This window comes from Vipera berus, assembly GCF_964194415.1.
Source record: "Vipera berus genome assembly, chromosome: 3".
NCBI lineage: Eukaryota > Metazoa > Chordata > Lepidosauria > Squamata > Viperidae > Vipera > Vipera berus.
Genome location: NC_138204.1, coordinates 122,273,245 through 122,299,417, shown reverse-complemented (window position 1 = coordinate 122,299,417; position 26,173 = coordinate 122,273,245). Strand labels below are relative to the sequence as shown.

The following is a 26,173-nucleotide window of genomic DNA, read 5'->3' as shown; positions in this document are numbered from 1 at the left end:
ATATTTTTTCAGCTTTGCTCACTTCATTTAACAGCAGTCTATAATTTCCCACATTCCTTCAAGCATGACTGATGGTCTCATCCTAACAAAACTTTAATTATTGTCTGACTTGGGCACTTAAACAAGGGTGACACACAAAGAAAGCCAGGAAGTCTTGCAATCTTAGAAATGCCCTATTCCACCCTAACAAAGAGGGCAGTGTACTCAGAACAGGAAATGGAAACGAGTTTTTTTTTGTCAAAAGCTACAAGTGAAGAATGAAGAATTCAGAGTTTTTGTCAGATTCAACATTTACAAAAATGACTTAATCTATAGTTAATTATAGTGCCAACTACCTATGTCTTCCAGCGGTCAAGAAGCAAAGTATTTCACATCAGCAAAAGGAAAAATACGATATGTCGTGTGCTGGAATTAGTCTAAGGACTTTACAAGAAGCCAGGTTCAATGCATGAACAAGGAGATGGTAGTCTATTAGGTGCATATTGCTTCACTGCGTTACTATATCATATGGGGTGGTGGAAGGTTTCTATGAAGGAAGCAACTACAAAGATCAATGGCATAAAATGTACATCTAGTATCTATCTAGCAGGAAAGGAGAAATATGGGGGGGGGAGAAATGTAGGCAACCAATCCTAGCTGGGTGCTTCATTTGTATATATTCCTGACTGCCACACAAAACTAGCTTCCATCGCACTATTGAAGAGTGAGTATAGAATTGGTGTTTGGAAGTCTTTTCTGTCCAAACTTTTTCCAGTTGTTTATAATTGTTTCCATCCTATGCTATGTTGCAATATTTGTGTTGTGGTCCTTTTGTTCTGCTGCCTGTTTAAGCAGAATATTTTGAAGTGTTCTTCCTTTCCTTGTAATAAGTAAAACATGTTACGGTTTTTAAGTGAAAACATTTTAATTTTTAAAAAGTTATCTCACAGGATATTGAATAATTGATGGCTATTTTAGAGCACATCTGCTGAGATTGTCACAATTAAGCTGCAGAATTCCTCTCAAATAAGATACCATTTAAATAAGTTTTAGAAACTTACACTGGACAAAATAAATAAAAGAGGTATTTGTGTACAGGCGAGCTGGGAATAATATTTGTCCCTGATATTTGTCCCTGATATGGACAAAATTTAGAGAAACAGTATGATTTGTTAATTCTCAGAAAACATCCTTTTACAGAACGATACCCAATACTGTGTAGACATACCCGAATTCACAGTGAGCTTTTCTTTCCTCCCTCTACATTATTAAAATCTGCTCCACAAGGTTTCCCAACCTTATAGAACAGGTTGAGAAGCATGGAGGGCTTCGATCCAAAAACAGGTACAGTCCAATAAATGGACAGACACAACAGGAATATGCTTATTTAACAAAATAACCAATTTTTATTTTCTGGATACCAAATTAAACATATATCATCTGCTTCAAGAGAATATCTCGTAGGCAAGGGAGAAATACTACCAAGAATATACATTGTATGTATGTATGTATGTATGTATGTATGTATGTATGTGTGTTTGTCTATACATATATACATATATATACAGTATGAGCTAAGGCCAACTTACATTTTAAGAAAAATATTACATGTTTATTCAGCAAGTTTATTCACACATACTATAGAGCAGACATATCAAACACAAGGCCGGGGGGGCGGATTCAGCCCGCAAAGTGGTTTCATGTGGCCCGTGAAGCCATCCTGGAAACAGTGAGGGAACGGCCCCCACTGCCTTGGCCCTGGCCCAGAGACCCTCCTTCTGCCAGAGACCCTCAGATCTGTCCCACTCCTGCCCAGGCCCCCATAGGCACCCTTGATGCGAACAATATAGAGCTGGCCATGCCCACCCAGTAGGCCATATGCACTCTAGCCACGCCCACCCAGTAGGCCATGCCCACCCAGGCCACACCCACCCGCCCCCCTGAGGGCAACCGCAATGCTGATGCGGCCCTCAATGAAATTGAGTTTGACACCCCTGCTATAGAGAGTGAAAAGGAGGATGGAGGATACAGAATTGTTTGAGGACAAAGTACTATAAGAAGGAAGGGATAACTTATTTTTACCCTATTGCCCTCTCCAGAAAAGCTGTTCAAGTAGATTCAAGATCTGATGCCAGAGTTGCAGTGCTGAAGAAAGTACTGGCCCTCTGTGAAACACATAATCAAGGGATTTCAGAAATTAAGAACTACACTTTAACCTTAACCCTGCCTTGTGCTATGAAATACATTCAAATAAATTTCATCCTGGTCATATAGCATATATCTGCAGGATTTTGTTTTTGTCTTGCACAGGGTGTGTATGTAGTTACATTATTTAAGCTCCATTGCATGGTTTTACTTTTTCATATATATTGTTATTTTCTCATGCTCGAATAAATATAGCTACAGTTAGTACAATTATTATTTGATTACAGTTAGTTAATTCCTAATCAAGTTTTAATTCTCTGTTAATTCGTACTTCTGATCGTTTCTCTTTCGAGCTGGAGTACATGTGACTGACATGCTTTGCTAGAAATGTATTCTACTAAACACATTTTTTTTTACCTGGGCTCTTCTATTGAACTAAACAATTATCCCCATACCTTTTTCTTGTTAGCAGGGCAGATGTAGAAATTTTCAATGACTGTAACAATTCCAGGCTGTAAGTTTAATTTGGTATATAGTGTTCCAAAATCTGACGACCTGGGAGACAAGAAAAAAGCAAAAGTGGTATTCCGATGATCTGCATGTATTTTCAACTTTAAATGATAACTGAGAAGTGTTCAGGCCACTAATTATATATTTGACAACTGAAATAAATACCAAAATTCATGCAAGCAGGAAACCAAAATGACTGTAAATATTGTTTACAAAATATTACCTCTGAAAAACAAAAACATTTAATTTATCAGAAGAAAGGTAAGTTCTACAACAAAGAATAACATTTATGAAGCATAAGTATAAAAATAAAACCCCCTAAAAAGATTTTAAAACTAGCTACTGCACAAAACATTTTAATTTAAGGGCTACATTCAAAATGAACAGTTAGAGGGACATTTAATTTAAAACATATAAACAAAAAATACAACTTTACAAATAGTAAAACAAAAAATAAAGCAGTTGGTCTTTAAAGGCTTGGCTACAAAGATCTGCTTTACAGGTTTCCTAAAAGCCAAAAGAATGAGAGCTAAACTCAACTTGTGATTGCATTTTTTTTCTTTTTCACAGCTTTCAATTTGCAGAGAATATTGTCACTAATTGTAAAATAATACAGTAATATATTATTTCATTCACTGTTTTAATTCACATAGAGTTTGGAGGACTTCAATTATTTTTTCTTTCACAATATATGTACAATTAATCAAGACACACAGTAAATTTATAAGGCAATTCGTAAAAGCAACTGAAATGTTATTTATGAAAACCTAGAGCAGAACTATATTCTGTTATTCTTTTTACAATGTTATAAAATATAAACCAAAAATACAGTTATTAAGAAATCTGAAGGGACCAAGAGTCATTCTTCTGCAAGGGAAAACATGTATGAGGTACCCTTCAGACTGTATCTGCTCTACCACCGTGTTTTCAGTATAAAGCAGATTACAGTGAAAACACACATTACGATGTTCCCTTCTCAGCAAAACAATGAAAATAATGAAGGTAAAGAGCCAATATTGCTTGGATATCCTTCCAAACTAAACAGGTGGCACATATTTGATAAAGGTTTGAATGTGGTATTACACCATTTTAAGGGAGACACACATTCATGTTAGCTGAAAGCTTCCTTGAAAAATACTTTAGAAAATGCTCTAGGCCAGGGGTAGGCAACCTTGGCTCTTTTATGACTCGTGGACTTCAACTCCCAGAGCATAGCTGACTCAGGAATTCTGGAAGTTAAAGTCCACGAGTCATAAAAGAGCCAAGGTTGCCTACCCCTGCTCTAGGCTAATTCCAGGGATAGCACATAGAATCAAACGGCTGGAAAAGACCTCAGTGGTCTTCAACCCTCTGCTCAAAGCAGGAGTCCTTATATCGTCCTGGACAAATGGTTCTCTGGTTTAAATTCTTAAAACATCCAGTGATGGAGTATCCAGAACTCTTGAGAGGCAAGCTATCAGACTGGTGAAAAAGTGGGGATCAAGCATTACACCATTCAAACCTAGGCCAGTTGTAAAAAATAATAATGTATAACACTGCCACATTTCCTAATGGATTGTTAAAAATGTATTAAAACTACACTCACATAATTTCCAGACATCATATTAGTCTGAGTGCTGGTTAGCTGCTGTAGGTGTTGTAATCAAGCAGATGTGGAGAATACAGACAGAAGACTACGGTTTGATGGCTGTTTATCTAAAGCAATTCATGCCACCATGGATAAAAGTATGAAAAGATACCTTTAATTGCAAAGTTGTGCAAATTTATAATGTATCAATTTCATGGCTTTGGTTTAAAAATGTCATACCTCGCCTAACTATAAAACCAGTCAATCAAGCCCTTGCAAAAGGCGATTTCTTTAAAACACATTATCTTTAGCATAATTTTTAGGATATTTTTAAAAATCGGCAAAGAAATAAAATTGAACAAAATGCAGTTATATCCAACCTTATAAAATTGCCTTTCAAAACACCTACAGATTCCTAATATATTCCTAAATTCAAAATTTATAATTCAAAAAGACATTGAATGTAACTGAAAGGAACTAAGGGGCATTCTACCCAATATAAATCAGCAAATCCACTTGTCCCCCTGCAAATTCCTTGGATTCTTTTAGGCCTTTTGGAAACAAGCAAGAAAAATTTTAGATGATAAAAGGTGCAATGCCTATACCAGGGGTAGGCAACCTTGGGTCTTTTATGACTCATGGACTTCAACTCCCAGAATTCCTGAGCCACCTGGCTCAAGAATTCTGGGAGTTGAAGTCCATGAGTCATAAAAGACCCAAGGTTGCCTACCCCTGGCTTGTACCATATGTTCAGCAGGGATTCCGTAAGTGAAGACAAATATAGTATCAGTGAAGTACTCAATGACCTTAAAATTATGAATTAAAATTAGAAATATCTCTGGAAAAGTGACTTACAACCCTTCCTCAGTTACGACTGTTGCACCAAGCCCGAAGGTCATGCTACACAATTCAGGTGCTTGGTAAGTGAGCTCACTTAAGATGGTCACAGTGTCTTGGGATCCCACGATCGACCTTCCCAGCTGGCTTCTGACCAGCAGAGTCAATTGGGGAAACCAGAATCACTAGTGACCATGCAATTCACTTAACCACATGATTTGCTTAACAGCCACCGTGATCACTCAATAGCTGTAATAAAAATGATCATAAAATCAGGTCTAGTCACTTAATGGTTGCATCATATAGTAATTGAAACTCTGGTCCCAACTGTGGTCATAAGTCAAAAACTAGAAGTCAGAAACTCTGTCAGCAAAACAAATTGGCAAAATGTGATACAAATCTGCATGGAGGTTGAAAGTTAATATAGATGTAGAGCTGAAATTTGGAATGACAGTATGGCATATCTTACCACCATGAGAAAGAATATCTTCAGACAGCCTATTTTATAGACTCTGTTTGCTGTTCAGATGTTTGCTATGATTGATAATTTTATAGTCCTTGCATTTCTTCTTTTAGGATTTTTTTTATCTTTAAATCACCTTGAATTAATATTCCTTTAATAGCACAATTTTCTATAATAGTTGGTTATTCTAGGCTAGTGCTGATGAAAAATAGGGTACACCAAAGAAATGATCTTCTAATTTCAGTTCCAGTCCTCTGATTTGCAGAAGGAAAACTGGTTCTCTTTCTTTCTTTTCTTTCTTTCTTTTTTCTTTCTTTCTCTTTCTTTCTTTCTTTCTTTCTTTTCTTTCTTTTTCTTTCTTTCTTTCTCTTTTCTTTCTCTTTGTTTTCTTCCTCTTTCTTTTCTTTCTTTCTTTCTTTCTTTCTTTCTTTTTCCTTCTTTCAGATATTTAGTTTCTATACACTCTTTTTATTCTGAGAAACAAGATTTGAAGGAGGATTTTATTCCTCAGGGATCTGAGAATAAATCCTAATAAGAGTTTCCTCGATTTGTTTGCATTTAGATTTTGATGCAATTATGTAAAGCATTTACAATTAAAATGAATTCCAAATCTATTCAGATAAAAGCCAAGATTTCAGAAACAAAAGGACCACATTTGTTGGTGGTATCCTTAAACTTCCTCTGGAGGGAAAAGGGAGCACCGGGGGGGGGGGGGACTTGCACTACATCTGTTAAATACAGACACTAAAGATATATCTGTTTTTAGTTAATGATGGGGAGGCTATCCTAATTGATCCTGAAATGGCTCATATAAAAATTTTAAACTTAATTATTCCATTTTAAAACCCAATAAAAATAGTTCCAGATAAATAGAAGTAAAGGTAAAGTTTCCCCCGCACATGCGTGCTAGTCGTTTCCGACTCTAGGGGCCGGTGCTCATCTCCATTTCATAGCCGAAGAGCCAGCGCTTGTCCGAGGACATCTCCATGGTCATGTGGCTGGCATGACTAAACGCCAAAGGTGCATGAAACGCCGTTACCTTCCCACTGTAGTGGTCCCTATTTTTCTACTTGCATTTTTACGTGCTTTCGAACTGCTAGGTTGGCAGAAGCTGGGACGAGTAACAGGCGCTCACTCTGTTACGCGGCACTCGGGATTCGACCCGCCAAACTGCCGACCATCTGATCAACAAGCTCAGCGTCCTAACCCACTGAGCCACTGCGTCCCTTCCAGATAAATAATATATGCCAAATATGTCTGTGTGGAAAGGATGGTAAAATTGTGATTAATCAACAGTTTCTAATCAGGAAAGGTTTCTTTAATAGTGGTCTTATCACTGTCTGCTTTAGGGATGGAAGGCACTAATTTACTTCTTACTGTGGATCTAGTCTTCTTCCAACCAATTTAACTAACCAGCATTAAACAAGCACAAGGTCATCTATATCTTTCTAGACAAGTTTGTCTGAATCCTTGAGATCTGTAAGTTGAAAAGAATGCAGACCAATAAGTCAAATAGTTGCTATGGTTAAATTACTATATCTGCTGCAAAATTGGAGACCAAGTTGAGGTGGATCAAGCAACTCAGCCTGTAAAGAAAGAAGTCTCTGACTATCATAATGAGCTATACAGCAAGAAAAGATGCAGAGCTTATTGTCAGCAGATGCTGTGAAGAAAGAATTCTTTGTTGCTCCTATCACTATGAAATATTGCTGTAAAAGATCATTAGTCTGTGTGAGACTGATACACATCTAATATTCTGCTCAAGCTGCTGCTTTTTTGTTTTGGCTTCCTTAGCTTTCTGTTAACCATGGGGCATGCTCAGCAGTGACAGTTTTCACTCTCAAGGCTGTTTCCATAGTGGAGTCCTGGTATTCTGTGAACTTACTTGCAGATGTTTCATTACTCAAGTACGTACATCTTCAGGGCACTGATGATGTTACTTAGTTGATAATGAAATATCTGTAAGGAAACAACAGAGCTGAGAAAGACCAAAGATTCTATAGGTCAATCATGAACTAGATATATACTCTTCTATTGTTTCCTTAGTCCATAAATCAGCCAATGTTTTGACAATACGATAAGAAGGGCGGAAAATTCTCAAGGAAAGTATTTGGTTTCATAAGGAAATATGGGATACATAATTGCAACAATCCATTACCACTTTGGAGGTAATCAGCAGTAGACTGCCTAAAATATGATAACAAGAGTTGCCAAGAGATCATTCAACTTAATAGAGGTCCAGTTCTAGAGTATGCCCTTCTTCATTCATGAGCGGAGGCCAATTCAACACATGTCCATGGCTGCCTCAGAGGGCCTAATCTCCTGAGGTGTTCCTTTCTGAACAGGTACCACACAAATGTAGCTCGTCTTTCCTCTGCCAGTTTAGAGGGCTTTTCTCAGATCAAACAGATCGACTGCTGTCTTTCTGTGATCGACAAGGGTCCCCTCCTTCTTCATTGCCTCTCCCGGGCAACTTTCGACCATTTTAGGGCCCCTGCAGGGAGAAATCAGCTGAGGAAAGCGGAGCCCCGCTATTCCTTTGCCTGTAGTGCCACGATGTGAACCAGAAATCCAAACACATTTATGGTATTACCTCTTCTACCCAGATTTTAATAGGCTCTGGGGCAACATTGAGTCAGCTACAGCTGAACAGATGGGGGGAAAAATCCCAACCTAACTCATGCTTGGATCTCACATATTAATGACAAGTAGCTAAAGATCCCAACAACCTACTGTAAAGTAAGGACCTTCAGACACAGACGCAAGAAGAAAACTGGCAAGGTTGCTACTAATCTACCAGTTTTCTTTCTGCCAATCTCTCTTTCTTTCTGAGATTGCTGCAAGTGCTCCTGTTCTTTTAGATCTATATTCAAAAAGGTCTTGAGTTTTGTGAAATTCTTAAGGTTCAAATTTAATTTCTATTATACTTTGATTTCTTTTTCCATAATGAAGTTTGATATTTCTTTGCTTTAGTCTCTAAAGAGGTACCTCTCAGAGTGTTTTCCACAGTTCATATCAGCAACAGTTATGGTATTTGATAAACTGCCTCTGAGGCAACCTTGAAAAATAAGTGGAATCAAGGAATCATCATTTTCCAGATTAGGAGTTTCAAGTGCTGTATCATCAACTGCATTATCATTTCTCCAACATCCTCCTAGCCTCTCCAAGCTAAAAGGGATCAAGCACTTCCTAGCAGAACATTTAAAAAAAAACCAAGGAAAGCATTACAATCCATTTTAAATATCTCTTTCAATACATCATCTGGCTATGTGAATTGGGGACTATGAGAAGACTGGCAGTAAATATTGTTTTGGCAAAGGACAAGCTAATTTTTCATTAAAAAAATCTACTACATGATGATGACTTCGGGGCAAATCAGGCACTAGCAAGAGGGAGTATGCTGGAATTACCAGAATGAATGAGCACTTAACAACCACAAATGTGGCTGAAAAAGGTTAATGCAGGTAAAATGCCCACTCACCATATACTATTGCATCTCAGTCTCTTCCTCTATAGTGCATACACACTATGCAGTTCAAGTAAGTGGACACTGTCGGGCCAAGTTTCTTCTTGAAGCCCAAGAGATCATGGTCAAAATAATTTTAAGCAGCAGAGAATGGAGTCAGCACCATGGACAGCATCCAAAAATAAAGTGCTGCTTGGATCTTTGTTCCATATTTCAGGATGCTCCCTTGGCATATGACTGACATGAACTGAAATCCCACGTAAGATGAAAAGATTTGTGCGATGGGAGGTTCTCCATTCTGGAAAGAGCTAGTTGTGGTCTTCAATGGGCTGTTATCCGATTTTGTACTTGTTAGCTTCTACTAAGCCAGGGAGATAACGATGTCATTTTAAAAATGGTAGTAAGGAACGTGAAAGTTGTTCCTAGTATTGATATTGATTTATATGAATTTTCTCTACAATGAAATGCTTATTTCTCCATCCTTTTTCCAACCTACATATTTTTATGCTCATAAATGATAAAATTATACTTGTTATATGACGCTGGTGTACTATTTTTTGTAATTAAGCCAAGTGAAGACAACAAACAGATTAACATGACAGCAATTGAAATATTTACATCTACTTCTTTCCTTGTGTCTCATTTCTTATGATTTGCTTTTTTCCTACGTGTCTTAAGTCCAAAACAGTTCCTTTTCAGTCAATCTTCTCTGTTGAATTGGCTCTGTTCACCCCCGTGCTTACCATATATATTCACAACGATCTGCATGAAGGTGTTACGATATTCATGAGACTTCCCTCAGATATTATGGAAACTATAATAAAGTTCCAAATACGTCCATCTGTGCATAATTAAAAATGCAGAGATATAATAGACTTTTTAAATACAACATTCTATACATGCTTATTTAGAAGCAAATCTACTGAGTTTTATATGGCTTCCTGCTACTGCATTTTTGATATTTTAATGAATTTTGATGAATGTTAATGAATCCTTTCCTTCACTTTTACTGCTTCTGCTTTTTCCCCACATTAATTTTCCTGCTTCTATTTCAATTAAAAGTATCAATTTTGAAAAAGATCATTTAACATATTAGTACAGTACACACAATATCTTAATCAAGTAATGGTTTATATATTTTTTATTTACTTTCTTCAAGCATTTCTTTTTTGCCTTCAAAAGACAGGAAATTCAGGTTCACATTTCAAGTATTTTAAACTCATTTGAGTTTCATCATGTACTCTATTTCTCTGTTTTATCACGTTGTCTTAAGTTTTTCTTCTTCTATGCTATGTGGGAAATGACACAGAGATATAATTTTAACCTCTGTAGGCAAAGCTCCTACAAGAGCAAAAGGAAGATTGTGTAGAAGAAGACAATGTCAGGTAACCCAAACCAAGCAACTATGACTTGTAGTATAGCAAGTATATTTTTTCAGCACAGTGTAAGTATGTCCTTAAATCATTGCGACCAACTTGGTCCCATAATTCTATGCTACCTGAACTTTCTGCACTAAAAGTAGACTTACATATTGTAGTAGTTCACTCTGGAGATTATCAGTATGTATACCATCATTTTAAGTTTCTTCCAAGGGGTGCCTGAACGCAGTCAACTGTATCACACCATTACCTAGGATTCTGGTTGTTATCAGTTTATTGATAGGTCCAGCTCCAAATCCACTCTTGCTGTCTTTCATGTTGAGATCAAAAAGCACTGGTGACTGAGTGGAGCCATGTGAGAGACCATAACTCCATTTCCCCCAAAAAGCAGCTGTCTGCAGCAGCGCTATCTGAAATCTATCAAGACATTATGATTTCCAAATATTTCAGGCAGTCCAGAAGGTTAATACTATAAATGATGTTAAAGGCACTGCAGCAGTGAGAAAAATCAACAGGGTCACCCTCCCTCAATGATCCCTAAATACAGATCACTCATCAGGCTGATCAGAGCAATCAGCAAACCCTAACCCTTCCTGAAGCTGGTTTTACAATAATAATTCACAATAATCTGCTTTTCTCAGTACTGTCACCAAGATTGTCTGAAGAGGCTGCAAATTATTCTCAGTTCTAGGAAGGAGGCACTGGCAAACCACTTCTGAAATCTTGCCAAGAAACCTGCAGGAACCTGCCCAGGCAGTTTCTGAGAATCAGACATTAAAAAAAATGTTTATAATAAGCCACTGTGTAGTTCCATACTGATTTGGTGTAAAAATTTAATATATTCCCTGCTAACTAATTTTTAAGAGTTAAAATGGACACAGTCGAAGCAAAAAGTATGTTTGATAACACAGCAGCCATATCATATCTACATATAATATTCACATTCGTGCATTCCTTCACACTCTCACATATGACAGACACATACTTTGGTTAATTCTCATTTTTTTCAGACATATATTCATACTACAATGGAAGAAACTTCTCTGCAAAAGCTGGACGTGAAAAAAAATCTACCATTAATAATAAAAAAACTTTTATCAAGCCTAAGTCCTATGTGACAAGCAAGGAGAGAAGAAGGGAACAAGGCTGGCTGGGGGATGCCCTACAGCAGGGGTGTCAAACTCAATTTCATTGAGGGCCGGATAAGCGGTTGCCCTCAAGGGGCCAGGTGGGTGTGGCCTGGGTGGGCGTGGCCCACTGGGTGGGCGTGGCTAGAGTGCATATGGCCTACTAGGTGGGCGTGGCCAGCTCTACATGGTTCGCATCAAGGTTGCCTATGGAGGCCTGGGCAGGAGTGGGACAGATCTGAGGGTCTCTGGCAGAAGGAGGGTCTCTGGGCCAGGGCCAAGGCAGTGGGGGCCGTTCCCTCACTGTTTCCAAGATGGCTTCGCGGGCCGCATGAAACCACTTCGCGGGCCAGATCCGGCCCCCGGGCCTTGTGTTTGACATGTCTGCCCTACAGCCAAGTATCCAATATTTGCCATCTCTGCTCTAAGCCCGCTAACAATGTAAACGTTGCCAATACTTTTTCTGTTAAAAGTGGATTTTACTATTATAATCCCTTCCCTTTGTACCACTTAAGAGGAGGATTTTAGATTAAATATGTCTTTCCTTTCCTTTTTACACTTTCCTCTAAAACGTGATGAATGTTACTTTTCATTAAAGACAAAATAATCACCATGTCCGAATATCACTTTTTATTTATACCAGCTTAATCTCTATGCTTACCTTTCTTTTCTGACCTCTTTTTTTTTTTTACAGCTGCCCTTTGTTTTTGTGTTCTTCGAGGAGTTTGGACTGCCATTTTTAGTTTGCCTGTATTCTGCAAAAGATATTGTATTTGTTTAATTTTTATTTCTTTCTAAAGTGGCATCAGACTCACTTTTGACTGTCTTGTTTAAAAAAAGTTACTAATGGATCCAAATATTCCTGAAGTGTTTGCTAAATTTTATTGTGCTTTTTTCTTTTGAGAATTCATAGAAATGATACTAGCCATATGTGAAGTATGTTTGCAAGCTATAAGAAAATGTTCAGTTTGGAAATGTTAGGGCAGTCTGGTCTAGTGGTTAAGGCTCTAGGTTAGAAACTGGGAGCCTGTGGGTTCTAGTCCTACCTTACACATGAAAGCCAGCTGGGTAACTTTGGACCAGTCACTCTCTCAGCCCAACCCACCTCATAAGGTTGTTGTGAGAAAAACAGAAGGAGGAAAGGAGTATTAGGCTCACTGACTTTATTTATTTATAAAAACAAATTATAAAATTTTATAAAATTATTATAAAAATAATAAAGGCCAGATGTAAATTTAAAAAGTTATAAGAAATTTTTTATCCCTTTTCCTTCGGACTCCTGGCTGCCATCTCACATAGTGTCATCTCTCGCCCAGGCCACTTCTGATACTTTTTGCCCTACTTTGCTTCCTCTTAAATGCTATTGAGACTCTTTTTTAAAAAAAATATAATCCAAAATTTAATTTCTAAAATATGATTTTACATTTTGCTCTCAAAATACACACTCTATATGCATACTACTGGAATTTGCCTTTTTGTACAATAATGGGTGAAATGTTTTCTTGAACGCCGGTTGAGACATTGTACTTTTTAATTAACTAGAGAATGGCAGGCTACTGAAATTGTCTTAGATTTGCAGGTTGTGTGGAGATCCAAAAGCAGTTAGAAATTCTAGATAGGAATTGTGAACAATAACTGGGCCTGCAATTTTCCACAAACTGCTCTAATAATCTACCTTAAGAAATATTTGCCAGAAGCCTCTTTTGAACATTCATGTAACATGTTTATCAGATTTGTGTGAAACACATGGAAGAATACATCAACTGCTTCCTCACATCTCCTGGACAAGCTTACATAGTATTAAGGAATAAAGAAAACTGTTGCCTCTCCCAGCCCAGCATAAATATAAAAAGCCATTAGATCCCCTATGTCTGTCTGTCTGACTGTCTGTCTATCTGATTAATCAACCTCCTGAATTGTTCAAGCAACTCCGAGTATTGTTTTAATATGTAGAAATATTAAAACAATAAAAACAGTAGAAAACATCAACCTAAATATCTTACTAAAAACCAAGGAATAAAGTCCCAATATAAGTGAGAATTCCCAAAAATCCTGCCCCAAGGCATGATGGAAAACTATGTTTTATAGTCTTTCCTTAATGACAGGGGTCAGGCCTGGGAGGATTTGGGTAAAAGATACTACTCCACAGGGCAGGGGTGGGCATAAAAAGGAAGAACTTCCAAAGTCCTACAAAATAATATAATGTTAACAATGGGATCTTGAATATGCCCACTCTACTAAATCTATAGGACAGGATACATAACTGGAGAAAGGAAGTCACACAGGCCCTGAATCATGAAGGGATATATAGACGATGACCGCTACTATGGATTCTACGCAGAAGCCTAATGGCAACAAATGCAATTCATGGAGCAGAGGTGTTTCTGAGTGAACCAAAGTGTCCCCATTATCACTAATGCCCCTGCATTCTTGACCAGCTATAACTTCAAAGTGATCTTCAAGTGCAACCCCAGGTAATGTGCACTGCAATAATTCAACCATAAAATGACCAAGGCAATAGTAACCATGAGTAAGGCCTCCTGATCCAGGAAAGGATGTAGTTGCCACATACTGTAAGATGGTTCCATACAAAGAGACTCATGGCCACAGCTATCACCAACTGCATGTCATTTTCCAGGCAACTTTAATAAATCAGGACAGACACGGATCTAATAAATAAGTAGATAACCTTACTAACAAACCCAAGAATTCCATTTAATTTATTGAGATCCCAAATGAACCCTAGAACCCAACTGAACATGATCTCTCCTTCCTTTATTATGGGACTATGTCTCTGAAAGCTAGCAGAGCCCCTCAGATAAGAGTAGCCACTCCATCCTCCCTGTTTTCGGATCGCGGCACCATTAACTACACGTTCAATTCACAACTTTCATTTTGGAACCAACTTGAACTACAGAGCTCATGACTAAAACACTCATTTTTCTCTCAGCTTTTCCCCCCATCTTGCATGTTGAAGAGTTCAGGAGAATTCCAAAACTTGCTTATTCTTTAGGAACCTTTGGCTGGCTGTACTAAAGGGGTTACCCAAAAATAGAAATGGATGTGACAGTAACAATAGGTTTCAACTGTTCAATTTTCCCTCTGAATCTATCTTTCAATTAATTTATTAGTTTCCTAGCAACCCATCTCAATTTTCTATTCTTACAAGTAATGCTTCTTTTATTTCCTGCCGAGAAGCATCCCTTTTTCAAAGCAGTCGAGATTTAATTTCTTCCTGTGGCATTTGAATCACATTATGCTTTCCTCTTTTGCTCCTCTTGTGCAGCTCCGTGTTTTATTTTTAAATACAGAAAATAACAAAAGCACTTGAAACTCCCAACTGCAAAATAGGATGTGTGGGGTGGTGAGGCATACATAACTAACAAAGCACTGTTACTGCAACACATCTGAAGCCACTAGCATATAGAGTGAAATCTGAAACAACCCCAGCTGTACTTCATGAATTAGTTTCCATTTTCAGCTTACTACATAGAGTAAACTACACAGGATTCTCTACAAACAAGTTTAAAACATACATTAAAACATATATTAAAATAATAACTAGGATTGAACAAATAAAGCCAACTCAACAAGATCTTCAGTAATGAACTACCTAAAATATCATGTCTACAAATATATAGCAGACCTCTGACACTTTAATAGGAGTTTTCTCAAAATATCTGGAAAAAGGTTGTTCTATATGCAGGGCAACAGAAAAAAGAATCTGACCCAACTAACTTCGGTTTTGGAGATCAAAACCAAAACCTGTTTGTGATACAGTAGACCACTGCAAGGGGACACACTCTCAAAATGTGTTACATGTTTTCTGAGATCAGTTTCAAATTAACAATTGCCAAATTTTGTCTGTGTTCACATAAGCCATATTTTGTGTAATACTGGTTTCTTGAATAAAAACTTAACTGGGTAAAAATGGTACAGTAAAGTACAAATAGTGTCATTTTCCCATTGTCCTGTGCGCTCCCACAGGGAGGGCCTCCTCAGGGTACCGCCGGTCAAGGATTGTCGGCTGGCGATCCCCAGGGGGAGGGCGTTCTCTGTGGGCGCGCCTGCCCTATGGAACCAATTGCCAATGGAACTCCGGATTGCCCCTGACCTTCGTTTGTTTCGCCGGGACCTAAAAACCTGGCTCTTTGAGCTATCAGGCCTGGACTGAGGGGTTTTAATGATTTTAAATTGGGATTTTAATTCTTGGGGCCATATTTAATTTTATTTTATTTTAACTTAATTTTGTACTGTATTGTTTTTATATTTTGCCCTGTAAACCACCCTGAGTCCTTCGGGAATAGGGTGGTATACAAATTGAATTAATAATAAATAAATTTACAAGTCACACTAGCTGAGTTTACACAATACACTACAAGCCGTCCTCGGTTAACAATCATTTGTTAAGTGACTGCTCAAAATTACCACAGTGCTGAACAAAGGATGTAACAGCCCATGCCCAAAAAGTTACAGCCATTGTAGCCTCACAGGATTGAGATATGGGTGCTCACAATCCTGTAATTGTCGTTTGTAATCTTCCCGGTCAGCTTCCCTAGAAAGTCAATTGGGAAACCAACAGGGAAGGTCACAAGCCATTTCTGCTTGCTGAAAGACTCCTGGTTTCTGGGCATTGGCCAAAAATGGCCTGTCCTGAAATCCAAATAGGATTTTGGCACAGAATGTTTGCAACACGATGCATTGACAGTCAGTCCCAAAAGCCAGAGGGACTCCTCTTGTCTTTGGGAACTGGCTGCAAACCTCCATGCTGCAAACACTCCATGCCAAAATCCTGTTTGGATTTCAGGACAGATGCAGCAGCAAAGGGAACAGAGCAAAAGGGCTGCCCGTCAGAGGGATTCAGCCCCGCACAGGACCAAGACTCTCTGGCAGGCAGCTCTTTCACTCTGTCTGCTTAATGACCCAGGAGATCATTTAATGACCTCAACTGGGAGCGCCAGGATTGCAGTCATCGAGTGAAGCAGACACGTGACATCTCATTGAACGATTGCTTCGCTCAACAAGGATTGCAGTTTCAATTGTTGTTGTAAGTTGAGGATAATTCATAAAGAAGTGATTGACATTTTATCTTTTGTGTTGAAAATCTATATTTTGTGATAGAATGTTATGTGAATCTAGCCTTTTGACTTTACTGTGGTATTAGAAGACTCTTCAGAGATAGCATCAGTATTCCACAGGACTAGATTTTTCTTTGAGAAAGAGAACGATAATAAATACAAACCAATGTAAGATATTGTATATGCATTAAAAAGTAACAAATCAACAAAACAGGAAAAATGCAAATACTAATTCAAGTAGTTTTATTTTCATGTTTCATTTATATTTCATGTATTTTAATATCTCTATGATTGGTAGAAACTTTCAAAAAGTTAAGATAATGGAACTGGAACTTCAATAGCACATGGACAGATGTCACCATTCAACCTCACCAAAAAGAGAATTAACTGGATATCAGGACAAGATTCAGCAGTCCATCTGCATTTAAAAGACAAAGGCCACTCTTTCGAAGACAGCAAACTCCACATTTTGGACAGAGAGGACAAAGAGGGGTCAAAGAGGTCATCTATGTCAAAACTGAACAGCCCTCTCTTAACATAGGGAGAGGGATATGACATCATCTATCTTCAGTCTACAACACAGTCCTTTCAACAGTTCCAAGAAGGCTCCACACCCATTTGCAGTACTCAGGTGACCCTGAGGACACAGCTAAACCTCCAGGTGGCATCAACGATTCTCTAAAAGAATGCAAATGGCCAGCTGTCTGTAAGCAGTATAAGTCCTTCCATTCCCCACCATCCAGTCAGAGCTGAAGAAGCTTCTTGGATAAGAAGCACAACATCTTCAAAGAAAAACAAGAAAGTCCAGTTGCCTCGTGAAAAAGCATCTTTGGGATAACTGGATATCAGGGTTGTCAAACAAGCTACAAATAGAAAGTTTTATGAAAGTTTGTAGGGTTTTTGTTTTAAAGAAGGGAAGAATAAACTGGGTGAGGGGATAATTTTATGGTCTGGATCTAGTTAGTACTTGGAGATCACCACAAAATTTCAGTGCTGTGGATTAGAATGGGAGGTCAAACAGACATTCAAGAAGGCGGCAATGGCAAAATTCTTCCAAATTCTTTGGTAAGAAAACCACATGGAAATAACTATATAATCCCCAGAAATTTTAATTCATAAAAGCATTTATTAGCCCCCTCCCCAACTCCAATGTACTCTGGGAAGCACACAAAACTAAACAAGACATAAAAACAGCTAAAAAAAATTAAATCAACAATGACAAGCAAATTAAAACTGAATTCCAGGTGGACGATTTTACGTCGTTCTTGGGATAAGCGTGGTTAAAACACCAGGCTAGAGATAGCAAGAGACCGTGAGTTCTATTCGTGCCTCAGGCATGAAAGCCATCTGAGTGACCTTGGGACAGTCACTCTCCCTCAGCCCAACTCACTTCACTGGGTTGCAGGGGGGGGAAGGGGGGGAATAGGAGGAGGAAAGTGTCTTGGATATGTTCGCCACCTTGAGTTATTTATGAAAATAATAAAGATGGGATATAAATAAAAATTAAATAAATAAGCAGCCCAGACTAAAATGTTCTAATGACAAAATCAATAAAACAAAACAGGGATCATTAAACAAATAGCAAACATTAGACCCACACCTGAGACCAAGCCAGGTTTTCAAACTTTCCAAAACCATACGAGAGAGTGTTGGCTTAATCTTAGGGGGGAGGCGAGGACAAATTGAGCAGGACATGAGGAAACCTCCATCTGTCTCCATCGGTGGTGTGAACTATAACTTGGTTTTCTCATAAAATTACTGTGTTTGGATTGTAAAACTCAGAACTATGAATAAAGGGATAATTTTGCACAAAATAACAAATTACTAAGAATTCAGATGCAATATACAACTGAACACAATATACAATATATTATTTTAGTAACCGGTAACTACAGCAAAGCTGAGTTTAAAAATGGAATTTAGAACTTTCATATTTCAGTAAGTATTATGCCTTCTTTCAGCTTCAATGTTATTTGTAATTCTGCAAAATCTGTAGATCTGTTGAATCCTCGTGTACAGCTAGGACAATCCGTTTCTAATTGAATGCCTACAGGCAGTGCTTTTTTTGTAAAAGAAAAAGGTGCCAGAACTCACACATGTCATACAACCCACCTTGCCTATCCTACAAGGTTCCATCCAAAAAAGGTGCCGGAACTCCGTTCTGAGCGTTCTATGAGAAAAAAAGCCCTGCCTACAGCAATAAATGGTCTATTTACCCATTCTATTATTTTTCTTGTCTTTTGAGATCTAGTCAGGCCAACAAGAGCACAGCAATATTTATCAATATTGACAAAAGTAAATAAGAGCACCTATAAGTAAAGAATGCATTGGATCCTCCTTCTTCTCTTGTGCCAGAGAAATATTGCAAAAATTGTTTTTGTCTTCAGCTCAAATGTGGTTATTAACCTTTCTATATTGCATCTAGAAACATTCTGCCTTGTTTTTAGGAACAAAGTTTAGGTTGAATAAAGAGTTCCAATACAAGAATACCTTGACTGAAAAATTTATTCATAATTCTAAAACAGACTAATTTAAAAATGCAAGAAAAATGAAAAAAAAAAATAAAACTTTTTGTTTAATTTTTCTCAGCTCTTTGAATTTCTAGACAAAATTCTTTGAGCTATGCAGAAATTTGAGCAAATAAGATATGAAAGCAATGTGCTCCGTATTTTGGATATTTATTTATTTTTGGCACTTTCAATCTTGACTCCTGGTAACGGTTTGGATTAGTCTCTGCAGTTTTCTTGGCAATGTTTTTCAGAAGTTGTTTGCCACTACCTCCTTCCTAGTGCTGAAAGGGACTAGCCCAAGGTCACCAGGTTAACTTTAGATTTTGGGTGAAACTCAGTGGTGGGATTCAAGTATGTGAACAACCGGTTCTCTGTGTGGATGCCGCTTCCGGAAGTCCATTCTGGGCCTGGGCAACAAAAAATTAGCTACCGGTTTTTGCCGCACTGGTGCGAACCGGCTGAATCTCACCACTGGTGAAACTAGAACTCGATCTTGCGTTATTTTAGTTACTGTCATTCTTATCCCAAGAATGTTGTAGTGTTGTCCAGTCAGAATTCAGTTTATTTGCTTACACACAATAGACAGAATCCTTACTATTCTCAGCCCAATAGATATACCCTGGGAAATTCTATGGAGTGGCTATTCTAACTCTCTTCTTCTGTCTCCTCTCCAGCTCCCAGCTGTGCTGCCTCTTGTCTCTCCCGATTCTTTCTGCATTGTGCTCCATCTTCCTGGGAAACTGCTGCTTCATTATAGTCCATCACACTAGCTCTCCCTCCCCTCCATCTCTCACGGTTACCCATTAAAACTGATTTGCTCAATTTTTGTTTGACAGTTTTCCTTATAATATACAGTTCATTAAGAAGATACCTTATGTTGGAATTATCACAGTACTCTTTTTAATTTTATATACAACAGCACTTGCATTTAGGCTACCGCCTACGCAAATGCATATGTTGCTGGGGGGAAAAAGACTCTACATTGCCAATTTAACTGAATATTTACATGTAAAAGCTGTTTTCTACTCAATGAGTAGAATATCTCATCAATTGTCTCAGCAGTTGGTCCCTGTTGGTGTTGACAGGATGGGAGAGATCAAGTTTAGAATTCTTTACTTGTGAATTAACTAAGGGATAGATTCACTCCCCCACACACTCCTTGTTTAATATCTACATGAAACCTCTGGGTGAAGTCATTAGTAAGTTGAGAACCCAGTATGTGATGATACATTTCATCCCTAGGCAGTGCAGGTGAAACTCTCAATGTACTGATCTGTTATCTAGCGGTGTCAGGATTTGGATGAAGAAGAGGAGATTCAGGCGCAATCCTGACAAGACTGGGGATCTTCCATCTTTGTTCATGGATAGGATAGGACTTCGATAGGATCGCACCATTTATTTATTTATTTATTTATTTATTTTATTACATTTACATTTATTACAGGGCGGTTTACAGGGTTATTAAAAAGCAAAATACAAAAGTTAAAAAGAAATTTAAAAAAAGAAATTATATTCAAGATTGGTGTGCAACTGGGTGGTGATAGTGGACTCACAACTCCCATTCAAAAAGCAGGTGGCAGTTGTAGCCAAGATGGCTTTTGTGCAAGTACATCTAGTGCACCAATTGTTCCCTTTCCTGGACTAGGAGCTCATTTTACAAACATGCCTTAATCACCTCACAAATGAACTACAGTAATGCACCCTACAGCAGGCTCCCTTGAAGACCACTTGGAAGCTCCAGCTAGTCAAAAAATACAGTAGAAGGGACAGCACTGAGCATCCTTCAAAATCTCCAAAAAAAGACCAAAAGTTGCCTCCACACATTTGGGGACCTCTTGTGGGGGGGGAATGCTGGCAAGTTGCATGTTGGACCTTGTGTTCTTTCCTCCTCTTCTTCATTAGTACACAATCACGTACAAGTTTAAAGGCATACATGATGGCACATAAGCTACAAGTCCTTAGAGGTAAATAACCACAGAGTCCTTGCCAGACTCTTACTTTGCTGTGCATCTAGCTTTTTTTTTAAATCTCATTTATATCCCGTCCTTCTCCGAAGACTCAGGGCGGCTTACAATCTAAGAAGCACAAATCAATATGCTTAGCAATAACCTTCATTCTATGTATATGCCTGCTTATTAGGGTTTCCCCCCTAGCGGCATTTTTACAAAGTCAGTGCCCCCAACAATCTGGGTCCTCATTTTACCTACCTCGGAAGGATGGAAGGCTGAGTCAACCTTGAGCCTGGTGGGACTCGAACCTGCACTAATTGCAGGCAGCTGTGTTACTTAAGGAGGCATTAGCCCACTGCTCCACCAAGGCTCTAGCTTTCCGGTCCTATTTTTCACTGATGTTAGTAACAAGGCCTCCGAGCTAAAAGATGTTATTTCTTAGTGACATTCAATTCAGTATTGTTTCTCGTGTATTGGTATTGCTGACTGGGAAGCTAATTAATTATATGCAGCCCACTTTAATGCATGTTTTAATGTTGAATTTCCAGATTTAAGCAATCATCTAGTCGTGGATTTCTATTTCTATGAGGAGGTTTGCAGAGGTAGACAATTCCATCCGATGCTATTGTCCTGTGGTTAGTTTTATACCATTAACTCCGTGGAAGGACGGTAGAATGTAGTAAAAATGAAACAGATTTAACCTACCAGTCCTACAAATAATCATGCTCTTATTTCTTCACACCTTTCTTTCAAAAATCTAGTATCTAGCACTTATCCCTTGGTAAACATTTTTAGCACAAGGAAGCAGAAGCAAATCCTATTCTAATTCCGTACTCAATGATGTCACAATTAAAATTAGAAACTCAGCATTTGGAGAAAGCTTTTTTTATTCATTACAATACAATAACATGGGAGAACACCGTCCTGACCTTATAAGTTTGCCTTCCCCTAATTTCTAATTTCCTGTATATTTTCATTGTGAAAACTGGGGGATTTTTAGCTGAAATCTTTATGCTCATGCTAATTTTACAGCAATCTGGATTAAGAGCAGTGGGATCTGGAGCAGAGATCGTAGATTTAGAATGCTTGTTTATTCTCTACCGTTTAACAGCATTAAAAGGACTTTTCATTTTAATCGTTCACTCAATAGATATTCATTTGAACTAAAATAAATTGACACTGGAGCTAATGTGAATCGTGCTAATCATATAGTAGAATAATTGTATGACCTAGTGAAGGGGTAGGCAACTTTGGCTCTTTTATGACTCGTGGACATCAACTCCCAGAATTCCTGAGCCAGCCATGCTGGCTCAGGAATTCTGGGAGTTGAAGTCCACAAGTCATAAAAGAGCCAAAGTTGCCTACCCCTGACCTAGTGGGAGCAATCTGCAAATTCCCGATCCCCTTTCTTGCAGCTCCTGAAGCTTCTACTATTACACTGCTGAGTGCGGCAACTAAAAATCAATGTGGTGATTTTCCTGATATTTTCCCATAATTATGAAGTAAACATTAAGCAACATAATTTAAGAAAACAAACAAAAGCCTCCAAAATAGAAGACATTAGCCATACCCATATCTTTCCCCCATTCAAGTGACAACAATTAAAAAAAACCAATATGTTCAAGCAGGAAATAGTTTCTCTTTGATTTCTAGGAAAACTAAGAATATAAGCAACAAACATACCTCCACAAAGAACTCTCCAACACTTTGCCCATATCAGTGTGGTAATATTTAGTAAGGATCAGAATTACCTAAAGGAAAGCATGCAAAAAAGAAAACTAAGGTATACTTATATATACACACACACATATATATATACATAATTAAATTATCCATATTAATATGCAATAAAATAAACAAACTGACAAGACTTGAATTCTAAGAATTATTAAGTTATCCATTGTATCACTGCTTTTTAAAAAGCTGAGCATTGTTTCTTTGCCTTTTTGTGGTCAGAGAGGTATCAAAGGGGCTTACTGCCAAACAGATAAATCCAGGTTTGCACTGTAAACCAAAAATGTCTCAGAAAATCAGCAAAACAGATTGATGCAGCTATTACTTAAAATCATGAGATTAAAAGGATTTATTCCTAGCAAAGTATACATAGGTCTACAGTTTAAATGAACAGATACATTACATACTTTTTTTATAAGCTTCATAAATAAACTATAATTAAGCTTCTAGTCTTTAGGTGCATTCTCACATAATGCTAAGCCATCATGCTGTTTGTTTGTTTCATTCCATAAATAAAATTGAAGGGTTTTTTTCTGGCAAAACATTCTTTGAATCCTTGGCTTAGAGAATGTGGTAGGTTCACAATGTAGTTTCTTATGATAGCTGAAACAGAACCTATAATTTATGTGAGTATATGCATAATTCTGTATTTATTTTTGTCACATTTATGTAGTGTATATTGGAGGTGGTGGCCATTTGAGAGCTGTATGCAACAAAATTTCATTTTAATGTATGCCGATTATTGTACATTCAAAGTGACAATCAAGTTATTATTCTCTTCTATTCATGGTTTATCTCTGAATTGTTTGTGTTCCTTATTCAAGCCACCTACCAAGGAATAGCTCATACCGCTCACCTGCTCTCAAAGTGTCAAGGTTGAATTGCTAAGATGCTTGCTAACTTCTATCACTATTCAACTTGCCACAGATATAGGGAGGAGGGAATAGAGAGCTTGGGAAAGAAACAGAATTCTAAGAAGCCAACCAGAAACCATGAGAGCCAAGGTCACAAAAGCAGGTGTCTGACGAGAAGTGGAACATTCTCATAGGGCAACAAGAACACTTGGTGAGTGGAGGTTATGCAAAGCTATTGTTAACTAACCAGATTTTATCGCAGGAAAACTAGAGTTAGTTTTATTTCTTCAGTGCCGGGATGTGTATTCAATAAATATCTTTTCTGGCACCTCAAAGCTGTGAAGATTCCTTAATTTTGAATTTGCTAGACAGATGGTTGACACAATGAGGTTTTTCCCCAAATTAGCTCTTTTGCTATGTTCTGCTTGGTAAGAAATGTTGCTTAATGTCCCCAGCCTGTCTTTTAAGTCTGGCTGCCTACTCTTTCAACTCTAAATCCAGCAGAATGAAAGAGATTTCAAAATCAAAAGAAAATAGGGATCTAGCAGAATATGAGCTTCACAATACTTGGAAAATTGATAGAAGTTGATCTTTCAATGTACAGAGAAAACTTTTATTTTTCCACTGTTCTTTTCTTTCAAGACATTCTAGAGATCTTCTGGAAACCACATAAAATATGTGCTCAAATCAGCTGCTCTATTACACTGGGATTTCAGCAGGGTCATGCCACTCTTTTTTTTCTAAAAGAACTTTAAGGATGAATATCACCAGAAGGCAATTGTCCTGTTGATCTGTCCCTGAACCAGATTTATATTTTCTCTAAATACAGGCTTTGCTGTATTAATCATTATTGATCCTTATTGCTCAATTCCAAAGGAACTGAAAACATACATATTCCTTTTCCAAAATTAGTTCTATTCTTTCGAAGGAAAACAGACAAAACTCTTTTGGGTCATGCCTTATCAGAGGCTCGCATATCACAGTTTCTAGTATCTCAATGAAAAATTAGTTCTACATCATGAACTTATAGTTTCTGTTTCGTACTAGCCAAATTTGGTGCTTGATAGCACTTTTTCCTCCCAAGACTACGACATAGCTTATGAAACTCTGCAGTAATTCCACAAATGCAGGATAGCCAGCATTTGGATCTAGAGATGCATATGAACTATTGGACAGATGATTAATTTTAGTAGCACTCTGGTTAAATGTTTAATTTAGTCAGCTTAATCAATGTTGGTGTTAATTATATTACCGCAGGATAATGAAAAAGTGAGAAGAGGAGAGTAAGGAAATTGGGTAGGGTGAAAGTGATAGATGACTGAAAACTGCAAGTATCTTTAAATAAGTCCCAGAGGGAAGGAAGACATGGGTGAAGTAGGACAGATGAAAGAAAAGATCGTCCAAATTGTTGATACCAGTTCCTGCCCCATACCCACAAGAGCTGAACTGGAAAAGACTGTAACAGAAATATCAACAAGGAATAATTCAAATTCAGATTCAAAACCCTACATGGAAATTGCTGCAGAGGACAACAGAGCAGTTACCATGAATGACACAAAGCAACAAAGATCAATGTTAGAGGGTGGAATCTGGTTTTGCGGGTAATTAAGGAGAGAAAAGAGAACAGAAGTGGAGATTTTCGACTGGCTCCCTCAAAAAAGAATTCATGGAGACCAGCGACATGGAGAAAGAAAACAATGACAGGGAGAGAAGGAATATACCATGGCTGCAGAAAGGAAGTGACCTAGAAGCCACAGCAGAGCTAGGTTAATCAAACCTGGACTTGGACTTTTCAGATCACATGGTACAGATGCAGCTGAGAAGTGCTGAAATGTTCTCCTCTCTCGTTCTGATTTTACTAGGTAATGCATGATACTGTATGGAGAGCAAAGAAAAAGCTCCTGGAAAGGTCTGGAGGAGGCTAGCCATGTGGCTGAAGGCAAAAGAAAACTGAATACGTATTAGGGTAGACAGATAGGACCTTGAGTATCAGGGGTTATGTATCTGGCTAGTATAGAATAGATACAGTCTGCTTGCTTACGTATACACGCCAGTGTAAGCCAAAGAGTGGAGCTGAGTGGGGCATGTGAAGATAGATGGGAGAAATTGTCTGTCTCTGGGGCTAAGACAATTGGGACCCAAATTGGGATAGAGACAGGCAGGAGGAGAAGCAACATCACCCTGCACATGTTGCCACAGGAGAAGGGGATGTCCTAGTTCTAAGGGCAGCTTGTAAAGGACGGATCATAAACAGGTTGCATCCAAGTCTGATATGATGATGGATGAGGACGCTGGTCTAGTAGGTATTACTGAGACTTGGCTGGACAGTGATGACAATGTGGCCATCTCAGGAAACTGTCTACCTGGGCTTCAGCCTATAGCAGGGGTAGGCAACCTTGGCTCTTTTATGACTCATGGACTTCAACTCCCAGAATTCCTGACTCAGGAATTCTGGGAGTTGAAGTCCATGAGTCATAAAAGAGCCGAGGTTGCCTACCCCTGGCCTATAGTAACTGCAATGACAGTGCTGGGTAGAGAAAGTAACCATGGTAGTATATTAGACATGTTCTTTTTT

At 38.1% G+C, this 26,173-nt stretch overlaps 2 protein-coding genes across 2 annotated transcripts in view; both read right to left on the bottom strand.

Moving 5' to 3' along the window:
- The window catches only part of KIAA0232, a 237,712-nt gene that overhangs the window by 102,470 nt on the left and 109,069 nt on the right, over positions 1–26,173 (bottom strand). The window lies entirely within an intron of this gene.
- The window catches only part of SORCS2 (sortilin related VPS10 domain containing receptor 2), a gene marked incomplete at its 5' end in the record, with an annotated part of 122,366 nt that overhangs the window by 93,426 nt on the left and 2,767 nt on the right, over positions 1–26,173 (bottom strand). The window contains 2 exons of the mRNA XM_081325247.1: positions 2,580–2,679; positions 22,694–22,761. Of these exons, the coding sequence (XP_081181373.1) occupies positions 2,580–2,679; positions 22,694–22,761 (168 nt within the window). The remainder of the gene's footprint in view (positions 1–2,579; positions 2,680–22,693; positions 22,762–26,173) is intronic.